Here is a 26,951-nt window from a genome sequence, read left to right as displayed (position 1 = left end):
ACAAATTCCTCCCCCGTGGGCTGCAAAGGCGGCGCAGCAGCTCCCGAGATGGCTCCCTCCCATATCCCAAGCTGGCTGTCTCACTGCTTGCCCAACTGAGTGCTTAGTCTCTTTGCCTCCCAGCATTCACCTCCCTTTTCTTCAGATTGTCTTGATGATTAATACACTGGGTTATCCACAGTCCCTGCCTATCCCCAGCTCAGCGTTTCCTGTGCCAAACTCCAGAAAGCCTCCCAAGGTGGTCTAAAAGAGGATCCCTCCTCCCTGCAAGCCTTGTCTTGCAGCACCTCTTCGCTAGGTCTCTCCAATATTGAGCGTGCTTTTTGTACCCGGGCACCTCAGCCCTTCTGCAGCTGGATTTAGCCTTGGTGGCAGCTGGGGAGCTGGCAGCACGGGCGGGGAGCAGGCAGGCACCAGCACACATGAGGAAAGGCCTCAGCATGAGCTGAAACTGTCCAATTCCATCTTATTCCCTGCAAAGCCTCTGGGTGTTCAGTCAGGCTGAGGTGTTCGCCTGCCGGTGCAGCTCAGAGATTAGCACGCTGAGCTGAAAATCCCTGCAAACTCAGCACATAGTTTCACAGCTAATCTCTTCCACTGGCAGCTCACGTTGCTAGTTCAGGGGCACAATCAGAAGGCTGTGCACCCTCACCGCTGGATCCCGCCTCTCCACCCTGCCACATGCCTTGGGGGCCAAAGCAATTTGCTACTTGCTTCAACTCTCTCCAGAGCAGGGCTGTATTACATGCCTCATTTCCTCAGCCACAGGAAGCAAGAAGCCACCTGGTCCAAGAATCCGGCCAGGCTCCCTTGTGCAGCACCACAAACACACAACTTTGGATGTTCCCAGGATGGTCCTGGGACTGGATGTTCCCAGGCTCCCAGCGGAGCCCTTCTGGGATGGTTTCTAGCAGCAAGGAGAAGCCACGCAGCATCTCCTCTCAACAACTTAAGGGACACGTACGTGGTATGCGCTGCTGCCGCCTCCGCTGCCTCCATAGCCATACTGGCTGGATGCCCACTGCGCAGGGGTGGCATTTGGGTTCTGTCCCTGGCCCGTCACAGCAGCGATGGCACTGAACATCTGCGAGGTCATGTTCTGTGGTAAAGCGTTCACTGCACGGGTCAGGTCTGCAAGAAAGACCCATCACGTTAGACAAAGCAGAGCCTGGAGAAGGAGCTTGTATCTGGATTCCAACCAGGAAAGGTCTGCACTGACCTGCCAGGTTAATGTTAGCTGGAGTAGCATTAATGGAGGCTGGAGTCCTGGTCCGACTGCTGCTGCTGGGGGTAATACCTGTGTAAAATACAAACCAAGAGAAATAGATGAGCTTTCCTAGAAGAGCAGCTATTGGCCTGAAACTTGGGATTTGAAAAAGTACAGGCAAGAGTGCTATTGGCAAGATACTACCATGTCACCAGGGAATGGCATGTGCAGGATTGTATGGCTGGGGAGGCTCAGGGAGAGGAAAGGGACAAATCCAGTCTTTGCCCCATGGCCCACTTGGCTGAAAGATTAGCTCTCAGAAAAGCTCCCAGTAGGTCCACAGAAGCCAAACACTTGAGTGTTTCTTTGAAATATCCCACATGTAGAAAGTCCTAGGATACACTTCAGGGACAAAGAACGTGAAATTGTCCTTTTATAACTGTCCCTGTTGTGTGATGCCCAGGAAACAGCCGAGTCACTCAAGTTTTGGGGTGCTCACCTGGAACAGGGTCCTGATAATGATCCTTAAACCATCGGAAAAGTCCATTCACAGTAGGGAAGACCTGGCCTCGGTAGCGGAATCCTTCTGGGGTCACTGTCACATACTCTATCCTGTGAGGAGCAGTGAATGCAGGAGAGCACAAGAGATTACAGGCTGCTTCAGGGCCATATCTGCCACTGTACAGCACCCTCACACTAACAGGTCACAGTCAGAACACCTACAAATTCAGTCAATGGCCGTACTCAAAACGAACAGATAGACCTATCCAAGACAGTTTCATTTTGTTTTCAAACCATTGCTCCAAATACCATGCCTTTCCATGCAAAATCTATCAATCACTGCTTATACTCTTGTGACACTCTGTGCACAGGGCAGTATTGCTCGTAGCAGCCAGCTGGTTAGAAACACAGAAGTCTCCTGGGTGAAATTTACCGCTAGACATAGGTCCTCTACTCTTAGGAGCACAAACCCTGCGTAAGCGGAGGCATGGCTTATGGGGATAATGACAGGGCTGGAAAGAAAACTGGCAGAAATAAGCTGAGGTGTGGTACTGGCAGTACTGAGCTGCAGATGCTGGGCTTGTCTCTCACCTTGGTTTGCCTCGAGGCTGATATCCCAAGAGGAATTTGCCAGGCAGATCTTTACATGCACTAATAAAGTAGGGAATAAATGTTGGCTTCTCTTTCTTGGTCTTTATCAGCAGCTCTTCCAGTTTCTAATTAGAAAGAGAAAGAAGAGAAATGCTCAAGGAGAGCCTACATTTTCAGCAACCCACAGAACCTAACGGATATCTCCCTCCATGCTGTGGTGAGCCCTTCTTCCCCCCAGCCCCGATGCTACCAATCCAACAGGAACCACCAATGACACCGTTTCCGTGCAAGGTTGGTGCACAAACGTCACCAGGTCACAGAAAGCCAATTACTTTCACTGATACTTGCTGACAGGGCAACCCCCTTTGCTACTCTGGTACACTGCTGTAGCACACACCATATTCCCATTGCTCTCCTAACTCCAGTGCTCCCAGACAGAATGCCCTTGAGACCTGCAGCTGGAAAGCGAATGCCAAGGCCCAAGTGACAAGAGGAAGATCAGAGTTTAAGGCCTGTCCTGAGACAAAGGAATTTATATAAAGCTCCTATATCTCCTACAGAAGCTACCACATCCCGGGACAGGCTTACCTTCTTGTCTCCACCATTGCAGTCCTGGTAGTATTTGTGATTCAACAGGTCTCTGGCAAAAGAAGCCATTGGCTGGACATAGCGAGCAACAATTTCATCCAGGTCTTCAAATTCCTTTGAACAAACACATTTAAAGAGATATTTAGAGTGCGTGATGAGGAACTCTTATTCTAGTATACAGCTGTCAGCCACCCATTTTGCACAGCAAGAGTGGATGCTTTGAGAAACAACAACCCCCATCTCCAAACAACAACAACAAAAGACCTGAGTATTGTCTAAGAATCTGGAGAACAGCAATGAATGTTACTCTCCAACAGTCTGAAAGCAGCTGCAAGGACAGAAAGGCTGCATCAACCTGCCCCTGCCAAATAGGTACTTCGCCTTCCCCACCAGCTCCTTCCCAGGCATGCTCTGCAGGGCTCTTACCTCTGTGTTAATCCAAAGCGTGGAGCCCAGGCTGAAGGCATTCTCTTTACCCTCCTCTCGGACATCCACATGCTGGTAAATCCCATCGTTCACCTTCCAGGTGACAGTCAGGTGGTTCTCCCCTTTGCTACTTGGCCGAATAATCACATCCCCTTGGTCCATGGTCTCCATCATCTTCTCGGCTTGTTTGAAGCTAATATTGTGGAACGACGGGTGAGCGATTACCCTCTTGATGTACGCTAGGGGACAAAGCAGAGTGTTTAGGCTTCCAAGAGGAACTGCTTTGTTGCAGCAACATGTCTAATTGTGCTTACTCTCCTGAAGCATCCTGGGAGGGCTGGCATTATGAGGGAAGAGAAAAATCAAGACTCACTTGTCCGCTGCTGCTTTCTTTTCAGGTCTTCTTCTTGTTTGTGATCTGCTGCCTCAGAGTCAAAGTCATAGTAGGTGTCTTTAGGCAGTTTCCACTCATTGTTCTTATCCATCAGGTCTGAGGTCCTGCAGGTGAGGTCTGCACTGAACTTCTCAATGTCAATCTTCATGATCCTGCAGTGAACGGTCATTCCCACCTACAGGAGAGGGGCAAGCAAAGCTGATCAGCAGCTCCGGCTGATATGCCAGCCTCCCTGCTCTACAGAGCAATCTGTGTGGAGTCACGCTGCCAATAAGGAGGTACAAATGACCTCACCTACTTCAGAGTGATGCAACCTTTAAAAATGATCCTTCTATACAAACCAAAAATCAACTGATCCCCAAGATGAGTAGAATTAAAAGAGATTAAAGGAAAAATGGGCAGTTGTCCAGCATGTCTACTATCTATGCCCCGTACCACATAGAAAACTGCATGTCTGGAAGCTGAGGACAATTACATTTACTATTTTACATATCTTTAACAATGGGAGAAGCAAAACTGGACCTAAAGATTTGCAAGAAAGCAGTTAAGTCTGTTCAGAAACAGAGTGAAAGATACCCAAAGCACTGCTTCAACAAAATGGGAAACAGAAAATACCACCACAAAAACTGCAATGTCTTAGTCCAGTTAACCGTGCTGAAGTTAACGACTCTTTAAAGAAATGCTGAGAGACCTCTGATCTTACAGAAATATCCATCACCTGCATGGACTGTCAGGGGGACCACAAAAGACAGCAAAGATGTTAAACCTCTATTTTATCATGTGATAAAAATACAGGATTCTGTTTCTTTCAGAACCTCGGTCCTTGTCCTGAGCAAGACCAGTAACTCTGATGACCCCCACAAATGAATTAACACAGAAGAAAAAGCCATGAGAGAGGGAAAGTGACCCTTGCATATCCAAAGGCAGTTCCATGAACTCTTTAGAAAGCCAGAAACAAAGGGCAGCTCTGCATTAGAATGCCTTCTGGTCTCCTAAACCCAGACTTTAGCCAGACAATAATAAATCCTCCTGCAGTGCAACACGTTAACTGATTAACATGGTTCTCACCAGCTGCCAAGAGAGATTTGCACTGTGGCAAAAGGACACTAACCAGAACCTGAACTTGCTGCCGATTTAAAGTCCTTAAATAAAAATATGGTTTGAAAAGTCATTTAGGGAAGTGTTATTAACCAAACTGTGAATCTTTGGTATTGGCTCCAGGCTCTTCCACCTCTTGCTGGATATGTGAAAATCCACTGCTTTCATACCTTCACCCTTTCTTCTGGGCGCTTGACCACCTTATCACTAAGAAATTTTGTTGGGATGAAGCCAGCGACGCCATTATCCAGACGTGTCTTCACTCCAATGGCCTGACCTGGGCAGGAACCGCTGTCAAAGTGGTTCCAAACCTTGAGCAAGGCAAAAGTAAAGGTCATTCAGCATGGAAACAAAATAGCCCCGGCAGCTCACACTCAAACAAGTCTAAAAGCTGTGTCAGCAAACTGGTACAGCCAGCAGAGACATGTGGAAGGGCAGGGGACAGAGGACTTCAATGAATGCTACCCAGTAATGCAATCTTACTACGTCAGTTTTGCTCGGCTTCCTTTGCAACCAGGAAGGTCAGAACATTTTTAGACCCTGAACACAAGCCTGCAGCTAGGGCGGCTTTCTAATCAACACTATAGGGTTTTAAAGTCATGGATTACCAAGTCTGGAATTCAGCAGTGCTTAGAAGAGACCTCAAGTACAGCTGCATTAAGCAGCAGGGAGCCCAAATAAGTTCTTAAAATTGAGAAGGTGGCAGAACAACCTTCTGTTCTCAGTGTCACAGGCCGTTCCTCTGCGTAAAACACAATCCCAGATCATGAACAAGCCTGCTTTATGTATTTGCAAAGAATTGGTCAGCTTAGCCCCAGGTCCATTTCACTCCTAGCCTGGTTCACTAAAATCCATAATGCAGCCATAAAGGACCTGTCAAATCTATACTGAAGCAATTAGTCACAAGTGGAACAGATTGTATTTGCAGCCAAAGGCCACATTCAGGTTGGGATCCTGGGGCACTGCAAACGCAATCTTGGCTCTGATACCTTGTCTCCCAAGAACCCTACAAAACCCTCAAGCCCATCAATAGCAGACTCCTGACAAAGGCAGGCCCGTTTGGAGAAGCAGCCCCACCTCGCTGAGCTCTGGAAAGTTATCCTGCTGACAGAAAGGACACTGCCAAAGGCCAGTTTCATCGTTCCGTATTGCCTGGTCGTAGCTTTCTCCTTGTGGCCGCCTGTGGGCTATCCCAGTCACGTTGCAGATGATCATTTTACCTGAGGTGTGATGGCAGAGGAGAAGGAAAGAATGAAAAACTGCATGCCAGCTGCAGGGCTCGGCAGCTCCCTTTATCTAAGGCGGTTGTGCATGAAGGTGTTAGAAGACTACGTGGGTACCAGAAAAGCTGTTTCATGCACACGCAGCCATAGCACCATCACATCATCACGCTCACCAAGATCCCTCTGCCCCACATCCTAAGTCAAATTAGGGTGACAGAAACCAGGGACGTACCTATATAAAAAGTCTCTGGAGTTTCTTTGGTCAGCATATTGAAGACCTCTTCTGTGTTTGGAGAACGGTATGGGGTTCTCAGGTCCTTGTATCTGCAGCTTAGTTCAGCTCGGATGTCATATAAAGTGATATGCTTGTCACCATAGCCCTGCATGGTATTCAAAGGATATAAAGCCATGAGCAGCAGGAAGGAGGTGAGTAGGGAATTCAGTGTAAGTTACAAAAGAACATAAGGAACTTTATACCAGCAAATTTTAAAAAAAGAGGAATACACAGGGTACCATCAAACTCTGGAACTCAGTCACGGGATGTTGAAGAGGTCAAAAGATAATTTCATGTAGAGTACCTTAAATGATCTAATTACTGTCTCCTGCCTCCTTCTTCCTTCAGCCCCAAGTGTACTTTCTGTAAGCATTTACTACATGCCATTGTCAGACACTGAATACTCATCATGGCTTTTCATACATTTTACAATGGCAACAGCTAAGTACTCAGCTCCTAAAATAGATAAGGGTCACCAGCTATAAAACATAAGAAACCAAGCTGGACAGCAGAGCTTCCCATCTGTTTCTCAGCACCAGGAACCCCCACTGCACCTGTCTTTCCAGTTCTTCAGCAAAGGCATCGAGATCCAGGTCTTTCAGACGCTCAGGGTTTTCTAAGATCTCCTCTAGAGCTCCTGCAGGATTAGCGTCCTCTGCCGACTCATCGTATTCTAAGGCATCCACTGCCATTTTTCTTGCCCATTCATAGGTTTCGGGATGGACCCTAGACCCATCTAGGACTTCAATGTAGGAATCAGTACTGAAATAAAACCAAAGCAATGTTCAGATAAGGACTCTGAAAGGTTCCAGAGTCACCTCCTTCAGCTCAGTAACAAAACATGCTGTTGAAGACCACTACTGGCTGCGCGGCTGTTTTGCCACTGCTGCCCTCCATGGAACAAACCACTCCACAAAGGACAGAATGACTTCTTCTTTGCTAAGTCAACAGGAGCCAAAGACAGACATGACAAATTCCAGTCTGCATATCCTGCTCTTCAAAGATACAGCCAGGCATTTTAGATGCTAGGTAGATTTGATCACTCTGCGTACTACAGCTTCCCTCTGAGCACACACCTCTCCACAGTTTCTCTCCTCATACAAATTCAGTGTTGCCACCTGGCAGTGAAGCCATCTGCATCTAGCTGTTTGGATGAGGCTACACTTTGCCCTCTGCATCTCTGGGACTTGTATCCTGCAAAAACCAGGGACGTAGCAGGGTTGGGTCACTCAGCACAAGGATTCAGCCAGGTGCCCTTTCTCAGACTGCTTTTCAAAGGCAAAAAGGATACTGGGCCAGCCCTAGAGAAAGCACGTTTCCAACAAGTGACCCTTCGGTGCAAAGCAGTCAGATTTAGAAACCACATTACTGCTGTCCTCCAGACACTTCTCTCTTGTTTAGTTATCAGTAACCTAATGCTCTACAAACTTCCTAGTATTGCTACTAGTTTCAGAGGTAGCTAAATTCCCAAGTTATTCCTAACGTCTGAAACTTTAGAAAAATAAAACACTGTTGCTAGGACTAGGCAGAAACCAAGCTAAAGCGCACAGGGGTTACTGACAGACATCCATGACAACTACGTTAGGGAACAATTGTTTTATTTTAGTTCCTCTTGACCACCACGAGTCTTTCAAACCATAGCAAGCTATAAAATTAATGTTCTGCAGCTCACACTGCTGTGCTGCCCTTAAGAATCAGATTAATAACCAACGATACCTGAACTTGGCCAGAAATCAGAAGGGCCACACAGAAACTCCTGGGAGTGTGGACTCCATCAAACAAGACTGCTTCAGCCTGTCACTCATGCTAACACCATACCACGTACGACACTGAATGCAACCCAATACTCACCTATCACCCAGTGATGCTGTGTCAATCTTGATGAAGCCAGCACAGTTGATAAACACCTTGGGTCCCATGTGACACATCGTAACCAGCTGGGTCCTGTTCTCCAGACGTGTGTTGTTTTGTTTTAAGATCTGGAGACAGAAGTAATAGTATAAACTTTGCCATTCGAACAGAAGGGTTCTCCACAAAAAGCAGCACGCTGGACACTGCAGTGTTCAAAGCATCTGACATAGTCCTATCACAACTCAAATTGTTGCTCCCTGCCTGTGTCTTGACATCGTATGAAAGCTGATTTCACATGGAACAGCTCCAGCTCTCAGGAAAAGTGTTGGCTTTTTGCCTCGTGTTTTCTACAGTATGGAGGTGCCTTGATACTGTAACAGTGCATCCGTTCCTGTGGGTTCAGGAGCTAGCTAGGACTGATGGATCTGGTGAGCTGCTTGGGTCTATCTCAGGACATTAATCCATGCGTAGCTTCAGGGTTAGGCGCAGTGAGATAACACATACTAAAACTCATGTCAACGGAGCTGTCAGCTGCATCTGGCACACGGGACCCTGACTCATCTTGTATCAGCACTGCCATCGGGCCAACTCACACATTATTGGTGATGCATTATTTTTTGTAGGCAGGGACAGAAACCTCCTTACCTTTAGCAGATGAGTGCCTTTGCGTGGTCCCAGGCCACACACGTACTGCAGCAAAGCCTGGCTGTGAGGGTGAGCAATCGCCCGATTGACATCCACTCCCACCTCATTCACACGATTTATGAATTCACAGTAGAGGGCATTCAGCAGTTCCTCCTTCACCACGTGCTCCTGACAGAAAGGAGAGGCATTAGTTTCACAAGGAGATGCGTGCAACACTTTGCCATAAGCAAGCTGAGCCAAAAATACAACACACTGGCTCTCAGGAGCTGTACTGCACCTCAGAGTTACCCCTGAGAACAGCCTAAAAGCAGGAGGCAAATGAGCTAAAGGAGGTAAAAAACCAAAAGGGGCCACGTAGACTGAATATGGCATAGAACAGGCAAAATTTAGACCAGCTCAACTTGGAATACTTTTCTTTGACAGCAAACTGTCCCAAGCCTCCCAGGACACTTTCTATTGCAGAGAAGGATCTTGCTTGCCCAAGGATCTCACAAGGAAAAGTTACCTGCAGAGGGTGGAGTTTCAGGCAGAGAATATCCTCATCGGAGCTGCAGACCTGGGCAAACTCTATGAGGGGGTCCTGAATGCGGCGAGCAAGGGAGACTGCTTGACGCAGCAGAGGTGGGTAATCCCGGAACTCATTCTGCAAGAGGCCAGAAAATTAGGGAAAACCCTGATGGTGTTTTCGCACTTTGTAGCACAAGTAGCAAAGAGACATCGTGGATTGGAACAAGGGAAGTATTTGGTGCTCTGGGCAAAGGAGAGCTGAGGTCAAAGGCTGCCAGGAGCTCTGCCACAACTAGGAATGAAACAACATCATTCACTTAGCTGAGCAAGATTCATTTCAGACTACATCAATATCTACTTTGTAAATCTGCTGTTGCTGATGTCTTCAGGGAAGCCTAAATAAGATGTTTTGCCTTGATCCAAAGATCAGTCTGTCACCATCTAGGTGGAACACATGAGGCAGCAGATACGCAAGGTAGGGCCAGCGCAACAAATGGAGGATGAGACAGCAGAGCTGAGTGACAGGCTAAGGGATAGATGGAATAACAGAAGGTTCACCTCAGACTTCTTGCTGTTCATGTAGAGGATGGCCAATTCATTGTCCACCAGCTCCACTCCAATAGAGGACAGCTGCTGCCCTTGATCCAGCTCATGAACAATCCTCTTTACATCCTCCATCAGCATCTGAGCATCCCTAGGGAGAGATGACCATGGGGATTGAGGGAACAGTGCAAAGCTGGGTCCTGGAATCACTTAGGGAGATGACCCCAACAGGTTATCTCACACCACAGACAGAAAGAGTGAAATCTGGACAGGCATGAGGAAAGGACTGCAAAGAGACTGGGAAGTGGAAGGAACACAAAGACTGACCTGTTCTCGCCTGCAATTGTCACCACATGAGGCTTCTTGTTCAAGAGGAATTTTTTCAAGGTTTCAATATCCTGGGCCTGGAAAGGCAAGCGACAGGTCACAGTAGAAAAGCTAGAGGGTTTCTGTACTGAGCTAGCTACCAGTCCTGGTTCCTATTTCACAGGGCAAATCCTCCCCCCACTGCCACTGACATGAACACAACTGAACGTCTTTTCCACAAGCCAGCTTTGCAGCTCAGGACCACCGTAAGGACAAACAGGAAAGCTCTGCAGAGGAAAGACTGATGGCATCACACTCTGGTGTTACAGGAAATCAGTGCAAGTAGGGAATGGAAGTCAAAATCCTGACCCAAGCTCCAGCAGGTCCCACAGCCTTTTGCTATTATAACGTGATCAGGCAAAGGGGAGAAAAATTCAGTAGCTGCGACCAAAGAAGCTCACAAACCCCCAAACAGCATAACTCAGGAATGGCAAGGCCCTGCCACTCCCTTGTGCCAGAACAATTACAGATTGGGAAAAAGGCAGTATTCTTATGTGCAAGAGTGACAGCAAGCTGTCTTCAGATTGACTATTCCCTCCAGCCCACAGTGGATTGTACTGTACCAAAAGCAAAGTGCAGACATTCATCTTGACAATAGCTGTACAAAGGCTTACCTTCTTTTCCCTCTCCTCCTCACGCCAGGCATTCCTTCTCTTTGTGAAATGCGGCAATCGGAGGAAGTCTGTAACCTCACCCTCTCCATTAACAAGGGCACAAAACACAGGGTGGTCCCTGCCAAAAAGAGGTCACTCAGACATGGAGGACTGCTGAAGCTGTACATGCATCCAGAGGCAATTCCCTTCCTCCTACCTGGCTGAGGAAAACGCAATGCCTAGCACCCGAATCCCCTTCCCTTGGTTTTCATCCATGAAATCATCATCTTCCTCCACTTGCTGATCAGGACGATATGAAGCTACTTTTAGCCAGTTGTACAGTTTCCGACTGCAAGCCTGGCAGAACAGAGAAGAGGGGAGAGGAGTGAGAAAATCCACTGCAGGTGTTTTGGCATAGCCCTTCTCCGGAGGGAAGGTTGTGGACTGCTTAAGGCAGCAACCAGTATATTCTGCCAGGATTGGGACAAGCTCTCCAGTATCATGGAGCCCATCTTCCCTCCCACTGGGATATTTGCTCTTCTCTCTATCCTCGGGAAAGTATCAGACTCAGACCCCTGCCTGCCTTCTCCTCCTTTTCAAGAGCCTGTGTACGGCCTGTCAGCAGCTATCCCCAGCACACTGCAGGGCTGTCTGCACCTGTAACCCCAGCTCTGACTCAAACCCACCCGTCCCTTGTCTCACCTTGAGGACATACTCCTTGGCCTCCACCAACAGCTTGTTCTTCAATTCCTTAGCCATCTGCACGTAGAGGAACTGGTTGAGGGATCTCTCAATGGCCATTGTACGCTGCCGATTCCACTCCTGCACCTGGTGGCTGAACTCATCCCGATAATAGAACTGTTTGATTTCCTCAAAGTATGTCTGGTCACTTCCGTAACTGCAAGAAATGAGGGGAGGAGATACAGAAGGGCTCCAGACGCTTGCACTGACACCACCACTGGCAGATTCCTGCACAGGGATGTAACAGCAGCACCTCAGATTCAGGGAGCTGCCTGGAAAATTTAGAGAAGAGCCAATTCTCCCATCAAACACTCCTTTATCTGCAAAAGATATGCTGCTAGACAGATCGCAGCTGAACGCAGCACAGAGAAGCCTGATCCGTGCAACATGGGGCAGCCCACAGCCACTCCAGCCCATCCATAGGGCACAGTGTGGCTACTCAGATGTGCAGGGAAGAAAACAAGAAGCACACAGCAAAGATGGCTGGGAAACAAGCACTGCCTTTCACAAAAATCCTAAAGGCTTCAGAGTTTGCCTCCAAATGAATAAGACAGATGTCAACTAAGGTTTTCATTAAGATGAAGAAAAAAGCAAGACCCTGAGAGGCTGCTTGACTTCAAGGTGCGGGAAGCCATCAGGCCATGACTTCCAGGAGCAGTCTGGGTTACAGAGCAGCTCTAGCAGCGTGACAGCACTGGACGCATGAGCTCTGCCAAGGCATGGATGGCAGAGCCAGTGAGGACTCACCCCTCCACTCCTTTCATGTCAATGCTGATATCTATAGTGAGCAGCGCTTCCTCCTCTGCCAGGCTCATTTTCAGGAACTGGTCATCTCGCAGCTCCTTCACAGGTTTGTTCTTCAAGTATTTAAAGGAATAGGCATAGTGGGCTTCATCAATATCCTGGGAGAGAGGAGAGACAGTCAGCAGGCATGCTGGGCACTCACAAAGAAAGACCCTTCTGTTTACTGCAGCAGACAATGGCTTTTATTCAATACCCCCTCACCCTTACGCCTGCCAGTCTGCATTTCCTTCCCCAGCAGGACACAGTGGAATTCGTTCCCAGTCCCAGAGAAACAGAGACCATTCCAATAATTGAAGGCAACGTCTCAACAGCAAGAATCAGATCTGCTGAAACTCTGAGACTAAAAATGCAGCATGCTGCTGAGCTGGCCTCTGCAACCACCCAGCTCACATGCTGCTCCAAGATTTATTCATAGTTGCCACTGACATGGGAGAAGTTTCCAGATGCAAAAATGAGCATTTTTATGTTATTTAGATCCTTCCCTGAGTTGACTCATGGAGTCAGAGCTCCCGTCCTTACCTTCTTCCCCTTTTTGGTTGGTGAAATGTTGACTTTAGCTCTTTCTTGGAAAGTCTGTCTCAGGACCTGCCTGACCAAAGGCTCCCTGGCTATCTGCAAAGCCACCATGTACCGGGCTCCTTCCAGCACAGCTTCAGGGCTTGGGAACTGACTAAAAGTAAAAAGGCAACATGAAGGTTTAGGGCCTGAGAATGCCCTGAGATCCCCTCCCTTGTGTCACATCCGCAAGATCTCCAAGGAGACACCCTCCCCGGCACTGACCTACACACATAATCCTTGGCCAGCTCCAGGGGCTCTGCAGGGAACTGCTCTGTCTCGTGACGCTGGTAACTGTCTCGGAGATTCTCTCCAAATTGCTCAGGTGTCAAACCAAACTTCTTAGCCAGGCCATCTGGTAAATCAAAAAACCACCAAAACCACACAACACAAAAACAATGAGGACAAGGGTACTGTAGCTTACACGGAGCAAAACTACCAGTCCTCCTTCTACAGGTAAGCCACACCGCCCAGCAAAGCATGCGGGCTAGGCCACTGCAAGCTCAGCATGACAGAGTGCAACGCTTACCCAGCCCAGCTGTTTGACAGATGGTGTACATATCCCGACGGGAAGCCTGCTTCAGCTCAGGCCCTTTCTGCTCATCATCTTCTGCATCCTCCCCTTCACCTATGGGAAGGATATATTTAGCAAGGCCTCTTTACAAAGGCATCCACACAACTGCAGCGTGTCAGGAGCACAGCAAAGGGATTAAACACAACCTACCATCATGCAACAGAGTCCCTAAATTCCACAAACACACCTCAAAGGTCACAGTAAACCTTAAAATTTTTCAGGTTTAGAAAAATACCCTGAAAACGCTATCTTTGCAGTTTCACTCTTCTGCAGTTTTAATAGCAGGATCTCTGGGCTGCACATTAAAACACACATCAAAGTGGCTGATACTTGCTTTGGCCCCCACCACGAGGGGTGGTATTCAGCCTACTGGAAAGCAGCACCTTGTGCAGCAAACTGAAAATTTTCAGAGATGCCTGGAAGACCTGGGATTAACTTGAGATAGAAACTAACAGTAGAGATGCCCTGTGCAAACACACGGGCTTTTCAACAAACTTTCTTCCTATTCTTTTGAACCAGGATTTTCAACCAGCCCACAGTTAGGAGACTATCAAATCTGGGGACAAACCTTCCTCCTCTTCACCATCCTCTCGGATACGCTTTTGCTTCTTTCGAGCAGCCTTGGCAGCATTCTGCATCTTGGGGATGTCTCGCCCATAGTACAGCAGGAAGTGATTATACACGTCCTTCAGCTCGTCCATGGACTGCACGTCCTTCAACCTACGGCACGCAAAGCCAGCTTGTGTCAAAGCAAAGCTGAGCTGTGGTCAGAGCACTCAAGGAACCTGCTCTGGTACAGGTCAGGCAGAAGGAGCGCTTGGGCTCATCTTCCAAAAGAATTTTAAATATTTCTCATTACTGGCTTTGTAGAGGCTAACGTCAATGCACTGCAGCGGCCAGAGAGCCTGTGCTGTTTGGGCAAGCTAACACACGTTTTAAGTTGTTCTGGAATGAATGTAAGAAGGTCATGGCACCATACCTCTCCATGTCAGTAGTATCCAGGGCCCTTATGCCATCAGCCAAGGGCTTGTCTGGGTCAGCAGAAATCTGTTCATACTGATAGGCCTGCATCTTCTCAAACAGACGTGTCAGGTTCTGCTTGCGGATCTTCAGCTGAGTCCACTAACATGAGAACAAAAGAACTGCAGTCAAACTTACCATCACGGTGGGTCACATCTGTCTCTTCCCTTCCCAAATAGGGGTTCCCAGGATCTTGGGATATTTGTCATATAAAAACAATCATTGAAATCTTCACCCACAGTTGAGCCCAGATATGAAATGTGGCAGATCTCATCTCGGAGATGGATTATATTAACAGAAAAAAACCATAAATCAAGATTTGGATCTACCTGATGGTAGAGAAGAAACCTGCACTCCTTGCAGGAAAAGTCACTGCACAAGAGGAACTCGGTGAAGGGGAAGGACTGTTTTGAATCCTCTTTTGTCAGATAACCCTTTACCACCACACGGTAACAAATGTACAAAAACACAAGGGTAAGAAAAGCACACAAGGTCTCCAAGGCCAAAACAAAATCTGCTGACAGTATCAATGCTAGGTGAGAAGATATGCTAAATGTTGATGGGATGATAAGCAGTGAAAACACTCCTCACCTTCTCATCCCATTGCCAGACCTTCCACAGATCATTGATATGCAGCTCTGGCTCCACATACTCCTTTCTGTAGAAGGCGATGAATGGGACCTGGGTCAAAAATAAGACTCATTACCACCATGCTGTGGCAGCCAGGAGTCCAGAGAATCCTCCTGTTCCATGTGGGAGAACAAGCTAATGGAGCAGCAGCGTAGAATATGCACCAAGCCACACCCCAGCCTTTAAGACTGTTCCATCAAAGAATATACCACATAGACCAAAAAGCTTCTGCAACATCAGGCAACACGTCAGAGAACAGGCTGAATGGACTGACCAAGGCTCAAGAGACTCTGAAACTCCTCCACCTCATCTAGCATCAATTTATTCAGGATCAGGGAAATAGGACATCAGCAGCACCACCAAACAGGCCTTAAAAACCTGCATTGCCACAGCTCACATCAGTTGAGCTGCACTTTCCAATGAAGCACCGTTTTGTCACAGGAGAGGCAACCAGGTATGGTATCTCAGCCCCTTCTAGTTTGCTGCCCCAAATGCTTCCAGCAGCCCCTCTGCTAATCCTGCCTGGATAAGGAGACAGCCACTCAGACCTCATCTTGGCAACGAAGCGGAGTTGTAAATTACCTCAAAATGCTGGTTCCGCATGAAATTCAGGGCTTCTTTAATCTTCTGGATGGTGCTGGGCCCCTTGCGGCTGAAGCTGCTGCTGGCTTGCCCACGGTCGAGGTAGTCAGAACTTTCCTAAAAAGAAGAAATGTGTTGTGTTGATTGTATTTCTGAGCTGACTCTAAAAGACCAGCCCAGGCTACAGCTGGAAAACAGTGGTCCTTTTTGTTAGCTGGGAACGCAGGCTTAGGTACACACTCTGATTTTTTACCACAGAAAAGCATCCTAGCACTGACTGGGCTTAAAGGAAAACAGAGAAGCAGCACCTGGCCAAGGTAACAGATGGTGTAAACGCAGATCATGGCTAATACTAATTTAGCCCTAAGTGCACACTGGCTCAGAGATTTTTCAATCATCCTTGACAATTATTCCTGCAAGTTCTCCGTGTTCCTTTTTTGTCCTGTTTTATAAATACGAAAATGAAGACACCTGCATGTTAAATGACCTGCTCAAAACCAGAAAACCAGAAAGAAAATTGTATTGGGCACCACATTCCTCTCAGCAGACTCCTGGAACAATGTCTCAAGGCTGGAAATCTGCAGCACCTTCAAGTTCTCTTAGGACAGAAGTCCTAGGCATAGTCAGACCTTTACCTGCAGGGAGATGGTAGGTGTTGCAAATGCATTCCTATAAATCCAGTCAGCTTCCTCTTCCAGCTCATCATCTTCAGCACTCTTCACTGGGATGGATCGCAGCTGTGAAAAGGCAACAAGATAAGTAGAGGCATGTGCAACACCAGGGCTCGCACTACGATGTTTTCAAGAAGCCTGGAAATTATTGTTTTGAGCTCCAGGTTCCCCCCACACCCACAGGGCTTTGCTGAGGATAGCCCTGCAACGTCTGCAGCTTCTGAGCGCACAGGCAACTGCACCAGCTTTACACTAGGCAAAGGCAGCTAACAATTCTGCCAAAGGCTTGTGGAAAGGCTTGCAACGGTGCGAAATCTTTTGTGACAATCAAATTAGGGTACTCCCAATTTCCTACCAGACTCCCAAACCCTCTGCAGTTACATCCTCTGTTTCAAACAGTCTGTGCCTGTTCTAGCCTTGTTATCACTTTTCTTCCTGCAGCCACAGAAAAGCAGAACATAAAGCAGCTCCAAACCCTCTCTGGGCATTTAGTCTCAGCCACTTCTCTTGCAGGAGGCCTGCTCTAACCATCATTGACATCCATGAAGATCACAAAGTGTCTGAATGGGCCACATATGGTCAGAGGACATTACAAACAGCATTCCCTTGTGCTGTGCACGCTAGCATGGGAAAAAAGGTCCTTCTGAAAAGCCGGCAGCTTCAGACATTCCATTTTACAAAGGAGGGTAACAAGCCTCTGCACAGAATTACATTAACATATGCTACAGGGAGATCAACTGTTCAGTGAAAATCTGAAAAAAGGGTAAAATTAAGACAAAAATCCAAGACACCAGAATGATCCCTAGCAGCACAAACCGGACTCGGTGTTGACAGCAGCATGTGTCCCGGTCACTTGGATTAAAGTGGGTTACAGAAACACCTTGTATGAACAGTTATGTGTTGGCTGGTATACAGGCAGGCCAGAAACCCTGTCTGGCACCGTATCTCTTGCTATCCAGAGGTACGGCTGCAGGGATTCCAAACAGGATCCAGCATAAAGGACATCTCAGCAGAGCACAAGCCCTGCACCACTTCCAGGAGTGCAACGCTGGCACCCAGTGGCCAAAGAGAAACTTGGACCAGTGCTAAGCCCGGGCTTACACGGCTAGAACAGTTCACAACGTCACTGGTATGTCCGAATGCAGAGCTTTAGCCTATACATTTGACAGATGGAATCTTCAAAGAAGAAGGGGGGAGGGGGGCGGAAAAAAAAAAAAAAAAGATGCCAAAATCCAGCCAGCAGCCAGGTGTGAGAGCTGGCCTGCAGGTCCCAGGCCTTCTGTACTCGGTGGGAGCTGAACCACTTTCTGCTTGCACACTAGCACCCTCATCCCTCACCTGGAATCTCTCAGGCATGTCTGTCATGCGGATCTCATTGTCCTGGTCTGTTAGGTGACTGCTCTCCAGCTCACTGGGCTCATACATCTCAAAGATGCTACGCCGACTGACGCGCTTCTTGGCAGTCTTTTTGGGTCGTACACGGGTCTCCCCTTCTGTTTCTTCATCCTCATACTCGTACTCCTCCTCCATCTCCTCATCATACTCATTGTACTTCTCAAACTCATCATAGTCAAAGTCCACACCAAAGATTTCCTGGGCTTCCTGCAAAGCACTGGAAGGCAAAAACTATCCTTCAGCCTCACTGTGCAGTTCACCGAACATCCTTCTAGCCACACAGGGGAGGCCACAGCACCCAAGTCTAAGCTTATCATGGATAAAATGGAAAAAAAAATCATCATGGACAGGTACACAACTCTGAGTTTTACATGCAAATACTTCTCTTCTAAGGGACTGGTTTTGGTATCCCTGTAAAAAAATCCAGGGGAGAAAGGAAGGAGTCAGACATTTAAGAAATTACAGACTAGAAGATCCGTGTTTAAATTTACCAGGTTCCTTTTGGGGAAAGAGACCAGTGGTATCCAACCACAAGCTGAATCACTCTGCAGTTCCAAGAATCAAGTAAGCTGAGCACTGTTTTCAAGGCTCCAGGCAAATTTCCAATCAGTACTTACGCATCTGTGTATCCTGGGAGCTTCTTTCGCCATTTTGGCTTCTTCAGAGGTTGTCCATCGTCATCCACAATGAAGTCATCAATGTCTGGACATTGAAAAATGATTTAATGGTCAGAACACTCGCATATTCAGCTGGTACCTCTGACAAAGCTCAGTTCAGCCAGCGCAACTACAAGCCTCCACCACAGGCTTTGGCTGCTGCTGGCTGTCTGATGGCCACGGCATCTACACCAACCTCAGACATTCCAGGCACCTGAACCACAATAACAAGCTAGAACAAACTTCCAGACACAGGCAAAGCCATCTGGCAACATCTGCAGCTCAGCGCATGGAAAATGCAGTCAGAAAAGGCCTTGCTGCTTTGGACAGCAAACTCTTGAAACTCTTCCAGTATGGCACTAGCAGTGGTGACAGGCTGACGCTGAAGAGAAGTAGGGCAGGCATGTGCTGTGCTGCTAGGTATCGAACAGTGCCTTGACTTCCCTCCTTTAAAGCATTTCCATTCTGAAGGCAGCTTAGAGGAGACGTTCAACACCTCAGCACTTGTAATGCGCTTCTGGACAAATCAGTTTAGACAGACAAACTAAACCTGCCACCCAGGAATGTTTAATTGTAAAGATTGTACTAATCAGACCAACAAAAGCTTTACCACAACAGCTCAAATAAAGTCTTAACTTTGTTCCTGTGCTTCAATCATAGGACAAACTTTGGATGAATCCACCATCCATACTCACCAGATTCGTCTTCTTCCTCCTCCTCTTCCTCTTCTGGTGGAGCAACAGGAGCTTCAACAGCTTCCCCTCCTTCCTCGCCTTCACCATCCTGAAAGATTTCTTCAGCAATGGCTTCCTTCTCATGTTCTTCCTTTCCATAGTCTTCTTCCTCATCATCCTCATCATCGGACATTTTTCGCACACGTCTGAATTTTTGCTGCAAGCAAGACGGCTTGTTAGTGCCCACAAATCCTGGCAGAGACTCAAGGCTCAGTGTGATCTCTGCCAGGCCAGAACTGCACTTCGTGTGCAGGCACCCGAGAGGGAGCAGGATGGAGCCCAGCACAGCACAGGGGAGAAGAGCCACCCCCTGGGGACCTGTGCTACGGGTATCGATGGGGCACAGCGTGTACACAACGTAACTGCCTGCTGAGGACTGCACCGTGCCCAGGCCTGTGTCACCTGCATGCTGTCACCACCAGCGGCAGCCTGGTTGATGTGCCTCCAGCAGGGAGTGTTACAGAAGGAGCTTTAGAGCCCATAACAGCCTGCACTGACTTTGAGGTTAGCTCCATGCAGGAGAAAGTTAGAAGAAGATGGGCTCCTCAGACTGTCCGGCAGAGGTGGGGAGGGAGGAACACAGCAGATTTTAGAAACAAGAAGAGGTCTGCATACTCTAGGAAGCCAGTTCTCAGTTGCCTGGGCAGGGACAGACCCTGCTTCCCTCAGGCACTCAGCTCTCCCTTTCCAAGAGGGCAGGAGCAGATGGGAGGCACCACTCACTCTCTCCAGACAGCAGCCCACCCTCCGTCATCACACTACACCATTAACAGCAGCATGAGAACACAACTCACTCTTTTGACTTTAACGCCCAAGTTCTCTTCAATGAGGTCAAAATCATCATCCTCCAGACGGTCATCAAAAGCTAAGAGAAGAGAGCAAACGTGAATTACACTCTCCTTTTACTAATCTGGGAACAGACCAACCAGTGAGAAAGGTATAGCTCACCCAGCCCATGCAGACACCCAGGGCAGAGGAAAAGCGTTACCCTGTGGCCTGCTACGAACAGTTATTGTAAAACTTACTCCGCTTTCTCTTTTTGTGGCCAACGTTATTCTCAGAGTCTCCAGAGTCACTGGCTTCTTCCTCCTCTTCCTCTTCCTCATCGTCATCATCGTTAATGAAACCTTTCAGGTTCCCCTGCTCATCTTGATCATCAAGATTCTCCTCCTCCTCTTCCTCATCTAGGGTAGAGAGCAGCAAGCATTAGACATTTACTCATTGGCTGAGACTCCTTCTTGGCTCTGTGCAAACAGAATCTTTCTTCACACTGTCCACACAGGGAGTTATAACTTAACACTTCTCATGACACAGAACCCAGCCAGCTGCTTGTGCCAGAAGCCCAGTTCTTGTCTCGTGGTCTCATGCTCTCTCTGCAGAGGGAACAGGTGGAGAATTCCTCTGCTTTTACTGTTTACTATCAAACCCACGGGGGTGAAGCAGTGTATTTTCTATTGCCAAATACAAAACCCACCTAAGCACTTGGAGGAAGGGAAGCACTTAAACAGCTGAGATTATCGACTACAGATGGCCATGCTATTATAGCACAGTTATTGCTCCATCTGCAGAGTCACGGGATAGAAAATAGAACAGCGAGGCACACAGATAATTGAGCTAACTCAGAGCAGACAGGCAGACTCACCATCCTCATCTTCTTCTACAAACTTCTTGGTTACTCTAGGCACAACCTCCCCATCCTGGTTGTACTCCTCCTCAGACTCCTCTGCTTCACTTTCTACAAAGTCAGACATGGCCGCAGCGTCTCACACACACTCCACAGGAACTGGGGAAAGAGGAGAGACATCCATCGCATCAGCTGAGCCAGCTGTGATGGCAAGCACTTCCCCCTACTGGTTTCTGGAGAGAAGAGAGCTAAGGCAAGAGGGTTTCAAATTATCTATCCAGGCCATGAATTACCCAGTGTCCACCTTGCCTAGATGTCCCTGTCACCAAGGATTAAGCAAGCATGAAGACAGTAGCCAAGTGCTGCTAGCTCCTGTCAACCCATGTCTCAGCGAGCAGGACAGGACCTGTCACAGCAGCATTCATTACACAGCTGAGCTCCCAGCTGTGGCTGAAATAGCGCAGGCAGCCAAAGCCCTTCATCCTGCCCATACCCTCCCATGTGGCCAGGAAAGCAACCTCATGCTGCCACCAATGCTAGAAGGTGTTGGGCACACAGTCCAACCAATTAGGATCTTAATATGATTAATCCTCATTCAGTTAATGAAGCCAGGGCAATCCGGTAAAAGGGCCTTGACTGAATTGCAGTTGCAGGCTGTCAGCAAGGCTCTGCGGAGTCCAGGGAGCAAACAGGCGAGAGGCCTGGGAGGTGCTGCCAGGTCTGGGCTGGGGGCTGCTGGCTGCCCAGCTCCACCGCCCCATGCAGCCAGAGCCGCAGCCAGGATGTTCCAGGCCAGGAGCCTCTGTCCAGAGATCATGAAGTAACAAGAGACTACAGAAATAGGGTGTTTTCTATAGCCAGAACCATTTTTTTTTTTTTCTCATTTGATGTTTTTCACCAGCTGGGGTTTCTGGAAGCAGTATAAACCAAGCTTGGTACAAAGGAAAGCGTGTCCATAAAGACACAGCTCAAGTTCTGTCTCTCTGAGCCTTCCACTTCTTGTGGTTACAAAACTTCAAAATTTTCAAAGGCTTTGGGTTTAGCTCCTTTTTACACACACCAAAGTAACAGAAGCTTACAAAAGTCAGCTCTAAGAAAAAACACGTCAATTCCTCAAACGGCTGTGAAGGTGAAAATGCTGGCCCAGGAAGAAGTACCAGCCTTTGGGAAGGTACAAAAAGGAGCTCAGAGAAGGTGTCAGATCTAAAGCCAAAACCTCCATGTTAAATTACATCTGATGTAATTTAATACACACACACACACACAAAAAAAAAAAAAAAAAAAGAGAGAAAAAAAAGATGAGAAAAGATTTCCATATGCCAAAGAACGATACCTAAACAAACACACTTCAAAGCGTTCCCATAATCGTTTCCCCACTGCAAACAAACAGCTGAAGGAAATCAGTCCCATATGGGACAACCTGATCAAGGCTTTGCCGTGACACTTCTTGTGTGCGGGACTTCTTGTTCTGCCCAGAGATCTATACATCTGGTGGCCAATACAACCACTTAAGAGAAAATCAGGGACTTCTCAGTTAAATTAAAAAAACAAAAACAAAAAAACCCCCACCACCAAACCACCAAAGTGGAAGACCCATCTTAGATATCTTTTAAGTCTTCAAATACTAATAGCTCCAAAGGAATGTGTCAGCCGTATCTCGTTACAGAAAACCCACAATAAAGGCAAGGGAAAGACCTCTGCCAGATTTCAGACATGAGCAGATAGCCGCTCATACTCTTGACTGATTACATGGCTGTGGCCAACACCTATCCACGATGCTCCAGGCAGGTGATCCCCATCCTCAAGAGGACACTGTAGAAGTCACACACACATATTTAAGCATCCCTCTCAGAAATAATGTGTCAGAGGACAGTATAGATGCTAGTTAAATACATGTTCCTGAAGCAAACGCCACTGATGAATTGTGTAACTACATACAGTAGTGGAACAGGAATTGTTATGTTTACCAGCCTGTGTATGAATATTATGTCAACATCACACTTTCTCACCCATTCTTCTTCAACATGTATCTGTCAGGATGTATTAACATATATAAAACTGCAGACTAAGTGGCTTTTCCTAGAGCATTTCCAAGTCTAATAACCTCACTTCTCTCCTGTCCACGATCCACACACAAACCCAGCAAGAAAGAAAACCATCCGTGATAGCACCATACACAATTTCACTATTCTCTGCCAGTGAAGTGTTTCGCTCACAATTCCAACTTTCTTCCTTATCGCTTGTTCTACCATTTCCTGGCAATTTCAGTTCATGTCAAATCAAATTTGTCTGGACACAGTGAACAGCTAGGACTTAGGAAACCCATCTCATTTAACAATCCAGCTGAGCAGGTTCCACACAAGACAACCACCCACAAAGCCTTCAGTTCCAGTGAAATCCACCTCAGGACAGCAGGGATGTCACTTAACAGGGCAAACGGAAGCCAGGGTAGCTATTACCAAAGAGGTGTTGAATCAGAGAGGGACTAAAGGTGTTTCTCACACCCTCCACGGCAGAGAGGCCTTAATTTGAAATAAAACAGGACAGGGAGGCAGGCAGAGACTGCAGCCAGCGCAGGTGGAGGAGCAGAGGCAGAGCTCAGAGCAGCACTGCTGCCCAGCAGGAGCCCCATGTGCAGCAGGTCACACAGGGCCAGCCCCGCTTCTCTGGCCCTGGGGAGGGTTTGAAGAATCCAGAGTGAGAAGTGTTGGGCCAGCCCAGCTGTATCAGGCTATGGGCCTTTTCTCAGAGCAGCACAACAGCAACCCCGCTCCTGTAACACACCCAGGAGAGGGTCAACAGATTGCTGCAGCACAGGAGCAAGTCCTAAATTGCACTAGAGCACCAAAAAGGCAGGAAGACCATGCCTAACCCTGCACGCTTACTGGCACACAAGCAGACAGGCTCCTATAGGTGATACATACATAAAGCTTTACCCCTACAGCCACTAAACACTGACCAAGACAGACCAAAGGCAACAGCAATGCAGCAAGCAGCGCTGCGACAGCACCACGGCAGCAGGTGAGGGAAGCGCGGGCACCTCCACATCGAGCACAGCCTCTCCTGCTTGCAGGGATGATCCAGCGGGAAAGGGCTGAGCAACTACACGACCTCTGCTTTTGACCAGGGACATCTGTACTTTGCTCAGCTCAAGGGCACAACAGCAATTGTCCAGAGTCCACAAGCTCCTTTTAACTGGGATGACCCTGAGCAGAGAGCTCTCCATGCTGTCAATATACAGACACCATAGAACAGGTCAGCAAGAGCAGACTGGACACTGGCCGCAGGCACTGTGGGCTGCCCCCCTGGTGAGGCAAGGCAGTGCCTTTAGAACAAGTGCTTCTCGGTGATGGACCTGAGAATTCTGAAAACCAGGCATTAAAATACCTGTGAAGCCTTGGCCACACAACCAGATGCCTGCCGGTTGCTCAGGACTGCGAAACATGACAGTGCTGGAGGCAGACACAGCTTTTGTACATCACACATCAGCAAAGTTTAACTCATGAGGTTTAGAAATGGAGATATGCTGTGAGTACCTGCAAAATATCAGGATAGTTACAGGAAAAAACCCTGCACCTTGTCATTTACTGTGGCACTCGCAAGGTAGGGACGGGACCTTGTGCAGGATGGCATCAGGAAGGACAGTGCCACACAGAAGCTTCACAGCCTGAGCAGGTCTGGGGTGAGGGAAACCAGAAGCATCTCATGCTCTTCAGACACAGGGATGCCAACTAAAGCATGAGGCCTCAGTGGTGCTCATGGAATAACCAAGGAGTGTCCTTACACGAAGACACATTCATTATTCAGCAGTTAACCTCAGGATAGCAGTGTTAATGCACAAAACAGCAAAACCAAGTGCTAGTCTAGGCTCTACTACAGCATGGGTGGTGAAGAGAAGGAAGTCCTTGACTTCTCCCCATCCTTCATGGAAGGAACTACACCAAAGCCCTGACCCACGTTAGTCCTAGTTTTATGGTGGGTTTCTTGAGGCAGAGAGGGTTTCAACAGGGACTGTTTTAACCTCTGCCATTTTGCGGTTCAACTCACAGTCCAATTAAGATCACACAGGTCCACAGAACCTCATTGCCAAAGCCACCACTGAACAGTTTCGTTCATGTCTACACTTCAAAAAGGAAAGCTAAATTGGAGAGCACTCAGAAAGCTCTGTGAGGATAAGAAGGCTGGGAAACTTGACTCAATTAAATCATAAAGCCTAAGGAATCCCAATCTATTCATTTTGTCAATTAAACGCTCATGGAATGAATTTTAGCTCAGCTGGATTACATCCATGGGAGTAAAAGACAACAAATGGCGTATTAGGAAAAACCCAAACGAACTGCAAAGGTAACATCATCGTTCTACCCCCTGAAGCTCTCATAACAAAATCAATTTTGGTTTTCTTAAATAAATAAATAATAAAACCCCACACAAAACAAGCAAGCCATGGTTGAGCCAGAATGTGTAGATTTAACACTAATCACTAAGCAATGATCTTCAGGCTGGGTCCTACCACGTAATTCAGACAAGACCATACTGGCATCTTTTAATTTGAAGCTTATGAGCCTAACAAAAACATCTCTGTGAAGCACTGTAAAGCACTCGCACCACAACAAACTACCTTCATGGGTACCTCATCAGCACCAAGCTTTTCCTCAGAGCCACTCCTTGGTACGGGTAGGGACTTCTGTAAGGCTGATCTCTGCCAGGGCCTGCCAGCCCTGATAAGGCATCAGCAACATATAGTGTTGTATTTAGCTTTTAAAGCCGTTTTATGAATTTCTGAAGTCAGGACCTAAATTGAGACATTTCCACCCTCCTCAGTGGTAGGTGTGCAAAGGAGCGCAGGGGTGAAATGAAAACTGGAAACTAACAATGCTGCGACAGGGTAAGTCCAGCCAGCCAGCCACCTCAGCTCAGGAACTTCCCATACCTGCTGCGTTAGTTTTAATGCTGCCTGTTGGTCCCACCGCCTCTGATGCTATCAAACGGCAGAACGTCCTGTGGCAGAGTGCCACAGTTTACTAGCATGTTGTGTGAAAAAGCACTTCCGCCTGTTTATTTTAGACCCGCTGCATCACAATTTCCTGTAAGAAACAGAAAACTGATGGTCCCTCCTTGCTTTCTCTGACCTGCCCATCACTTCACACACCTGCATCGTATCTCCTGTCAGCAAGCTTCTCCCCTAAGGTGAGGAAACGAAGGCTTCACTTGCCCAGAAACCTGCTCATCCGCACTGCCCCTGCCTCTTTTGAGACGGCTAACCAGAACTGCCAGCAATAGCCAGGGCACAAACTGCCAATGATTTATGCAGCGGCGTTAATGATGTTTTCTGTTTTGTTCTCTGTTCCTTTAAAGTAATTCCAAAACATCCTTTTTAGGCTACGGCAAGGCATTGAAGTGACAACAATTGCTGAGACACCAGCAGCTCTTTCCTGAATACTAAAAGCTGATGTAGAGTCAATTGCTGCCGCGTTTGTTACCTTCATTACACCTGCTGCCATCGTATCATGTTTACCACACCAGCACTCAGCCACTCAGTATTATCTAGTCTCTGTGACTTTTTACAGTCTGGTTTAGCTACCCTAAATAATTTAGGATTAAATTTCCCTTCTCCACATCACCATATCTAGGAAAAAAAAACCACCAAAAAACAAGCAGCAGAGGTGCCTGTGAAACTCCACAATATCATCCTTCCACTGCGAGCACCAGTCATTCATCCCTACCTTTTTTTGCCACCCTTCAGCCTGTTACTAATCCCCCAAAGGGCCTTCCCAGGTTGCTGCCCCATGGCTTTTCCCGGAGGGCCTCGGCGAGAAGTTTGCAAAACCCAACGCGGAGCCCCGGGAGTTACCCCTCGGGGTGATCCGGACCACCAGCAGACTTGGAAAACAAAGGTCAGAGGCATCCTTCCCCCTCCAGGAAAGCAAACCGACGCTCTCCCCGTCCACCGCCTGACCTCCGCCAGCTCCTCCTACCTTGTCAGCGGTATTTTGCAGCCCCCCGGGCCGTTGCGGCCTCCACCACCGGGGAGCCGGGCCGCTCCGGTGGGCGGGGGGCTGCGGCACCCCCCTGTCCCCCGGGGGAGCAGCCACTCCCCGGGCCGCGGGCCCGCTGCCCACCCCCCTGTCCCCGGCCCAGCCCGGGTCACCCCGCTGCGC

General features: G+C 48.0%; 1 protein-coding gene across 2 annotated transcripts in view; it reads right to left on the bottom strand.

Annotated features, from left to right (window-relative positions):
• The window catches only part of SUPT6H (SPT6 homolog, histone chaperone and transcription elongation factor), a 30,212-nt gene that overhangs the window by 2,795 nt on the left and 466 nt on the right, over positions 1 to 26,951 (bottom strand). For both annotated transcript variants that reach the window (XM_055798077.1, XM_055798078.1), the window contains exons 2-35: positions 20,812 to 20,952; positions 20,195 to 20,353; positions 19,964 to 20,034; positions 19,131 to 19,326; positions 18,397 to 18,481; positions 17,723 to 17,996; positions 16,349 to 16,450; positions 15,714 to 15,830; positions 15,093 to 15,182; positions 14,461 to 14,603; positions 14,050 to 14,201; positions 13,437 to 13,535; positions 13,133 to 13,262; positions 12,872 to 13,022; positions 12,296 to 12,450; positions 11,510 to 11,705; positions 11,025 to 11,164; positions 10,829 to 10,946; positions 10,176 to 10,252; positions 9,864 to 9,999; positions 9,304 to 9,441; positions 8,799 to 8,966; positions 8,154 to 8,281; positions 6,857 to 7,064; positions 6,261 to 6,408; positions 5,883 to 6,025; positions 4,976 to 5,116; positions 3,687 to 3,882; positions 3,314 to 3,552; positions 2,888 to 3,001; positions 2,300 to 2,424; positions 1,707 to 1,819; positions 1,220 to 1,297; positions 965 to 1,131 (exon numbers count right to left, since the gene is read on the bottom strand). In XM_055798077.1, the coding sequence (XP_055654052.1) occupies positions 965 to 1,131; positions 1,220 to 1,297; positions 1,707 to 1,819; positions 2,300 to 2,424; positions 2,888 to 3,001; positions 3,314 to 3,552; positions 3,687 to 3,882; positions 4,976 to 5,116; positions 5,883 to 6,025; positions 6,261 to 6,408; positions 6,857 to 7,064; positions 8,154 to 8,281; positions 8,799 to 8,966; positions 9,304 to 9,441; positions 9,864 to 9,999; positions 10,176 to 10,252; positions 10,829 to 10,946; positions 11,025 to 11,164; positions 11,510 to 11,705; positions 12,296 to 12,450; positions 12,872 to 13,022; positions 13,133 to 13,262; positions 13,437 to 13,535; positions 14,050 to 14,201; positions 14,461 to 14,603; positions 15,093 to 15,182; positions 15,714 to 15,830; positions 16,349 to 16,450; positions 17,723 to 17,996; positions 18,397 to 18,481; positions 19,131 to 19,326; positions 19,964 to 20,034; positions 20,195 to 20,353; positions 20,812 to 20,920 (4,806 nt within the window). In that variant the 5' untranslated portion in view covers positions 20,921 to 20,952. The remainder of the gene's footprint in view (positions 1 to 964; positions 1,132 to 1,219; positions 1,298 to 1,706; positions 1,820 to 2,299; positions 2,425 to 2,887; positions 3,002 to 3,313; positions 3,553 to 3,686; positions 3,883 to 4,975; positions 5,117 to 5,882; positions 6,026 to 6,260; positions 6,409 to 6,856; positions 7,065 to 8,153; positions 8,282 to 8,798; positions 8,967 to 9,303; positions 9,442 to 9,863; positions 10,000 to 10,175; positions 10,253 to 10,828; positions 10,947 to 11,024; positions 11,165 to 11,509; positions 11,706 to 12,295; positions 12,451 to 12,871; positions 13,023 to 13,132; positions 13,263 to 13,436; positions 13,536 to 14,049; positions 14,202 to 14,460; positions 14,604 to 15,092; positions 15,183 to 15,713; positions 15,831 to 16,348; positions 16,451 to 17,722; positions 17,997 to 18,396; positions 18,482 to 19,130; positions 19,327 to 19,963; positions 20,035 to 20,194; positions 20,354 to 20,811; positions 20,953 to 26,951) is intronic.

The sequence above is a fragment of the Falco peregrinus genome, chromosome 2 (genome assembly GCF_023634155.1).
Source record: "Falco peregrinus isolate bFalPer1 chromosome 2, bFalPer1.pri, whole genome shotgun sequence".
Taxonomy (NCBI): Eukaryota; Metazoa; Chordata; class Aves; order Falconiformes; family Falconidae; genus Falco; species Falco peregrinus.
The sequence above is the reverse complement of the archived record's forward strand: the minus strand, read 5'-3'. Positions and strand labels throughout refer to the sequence as shown.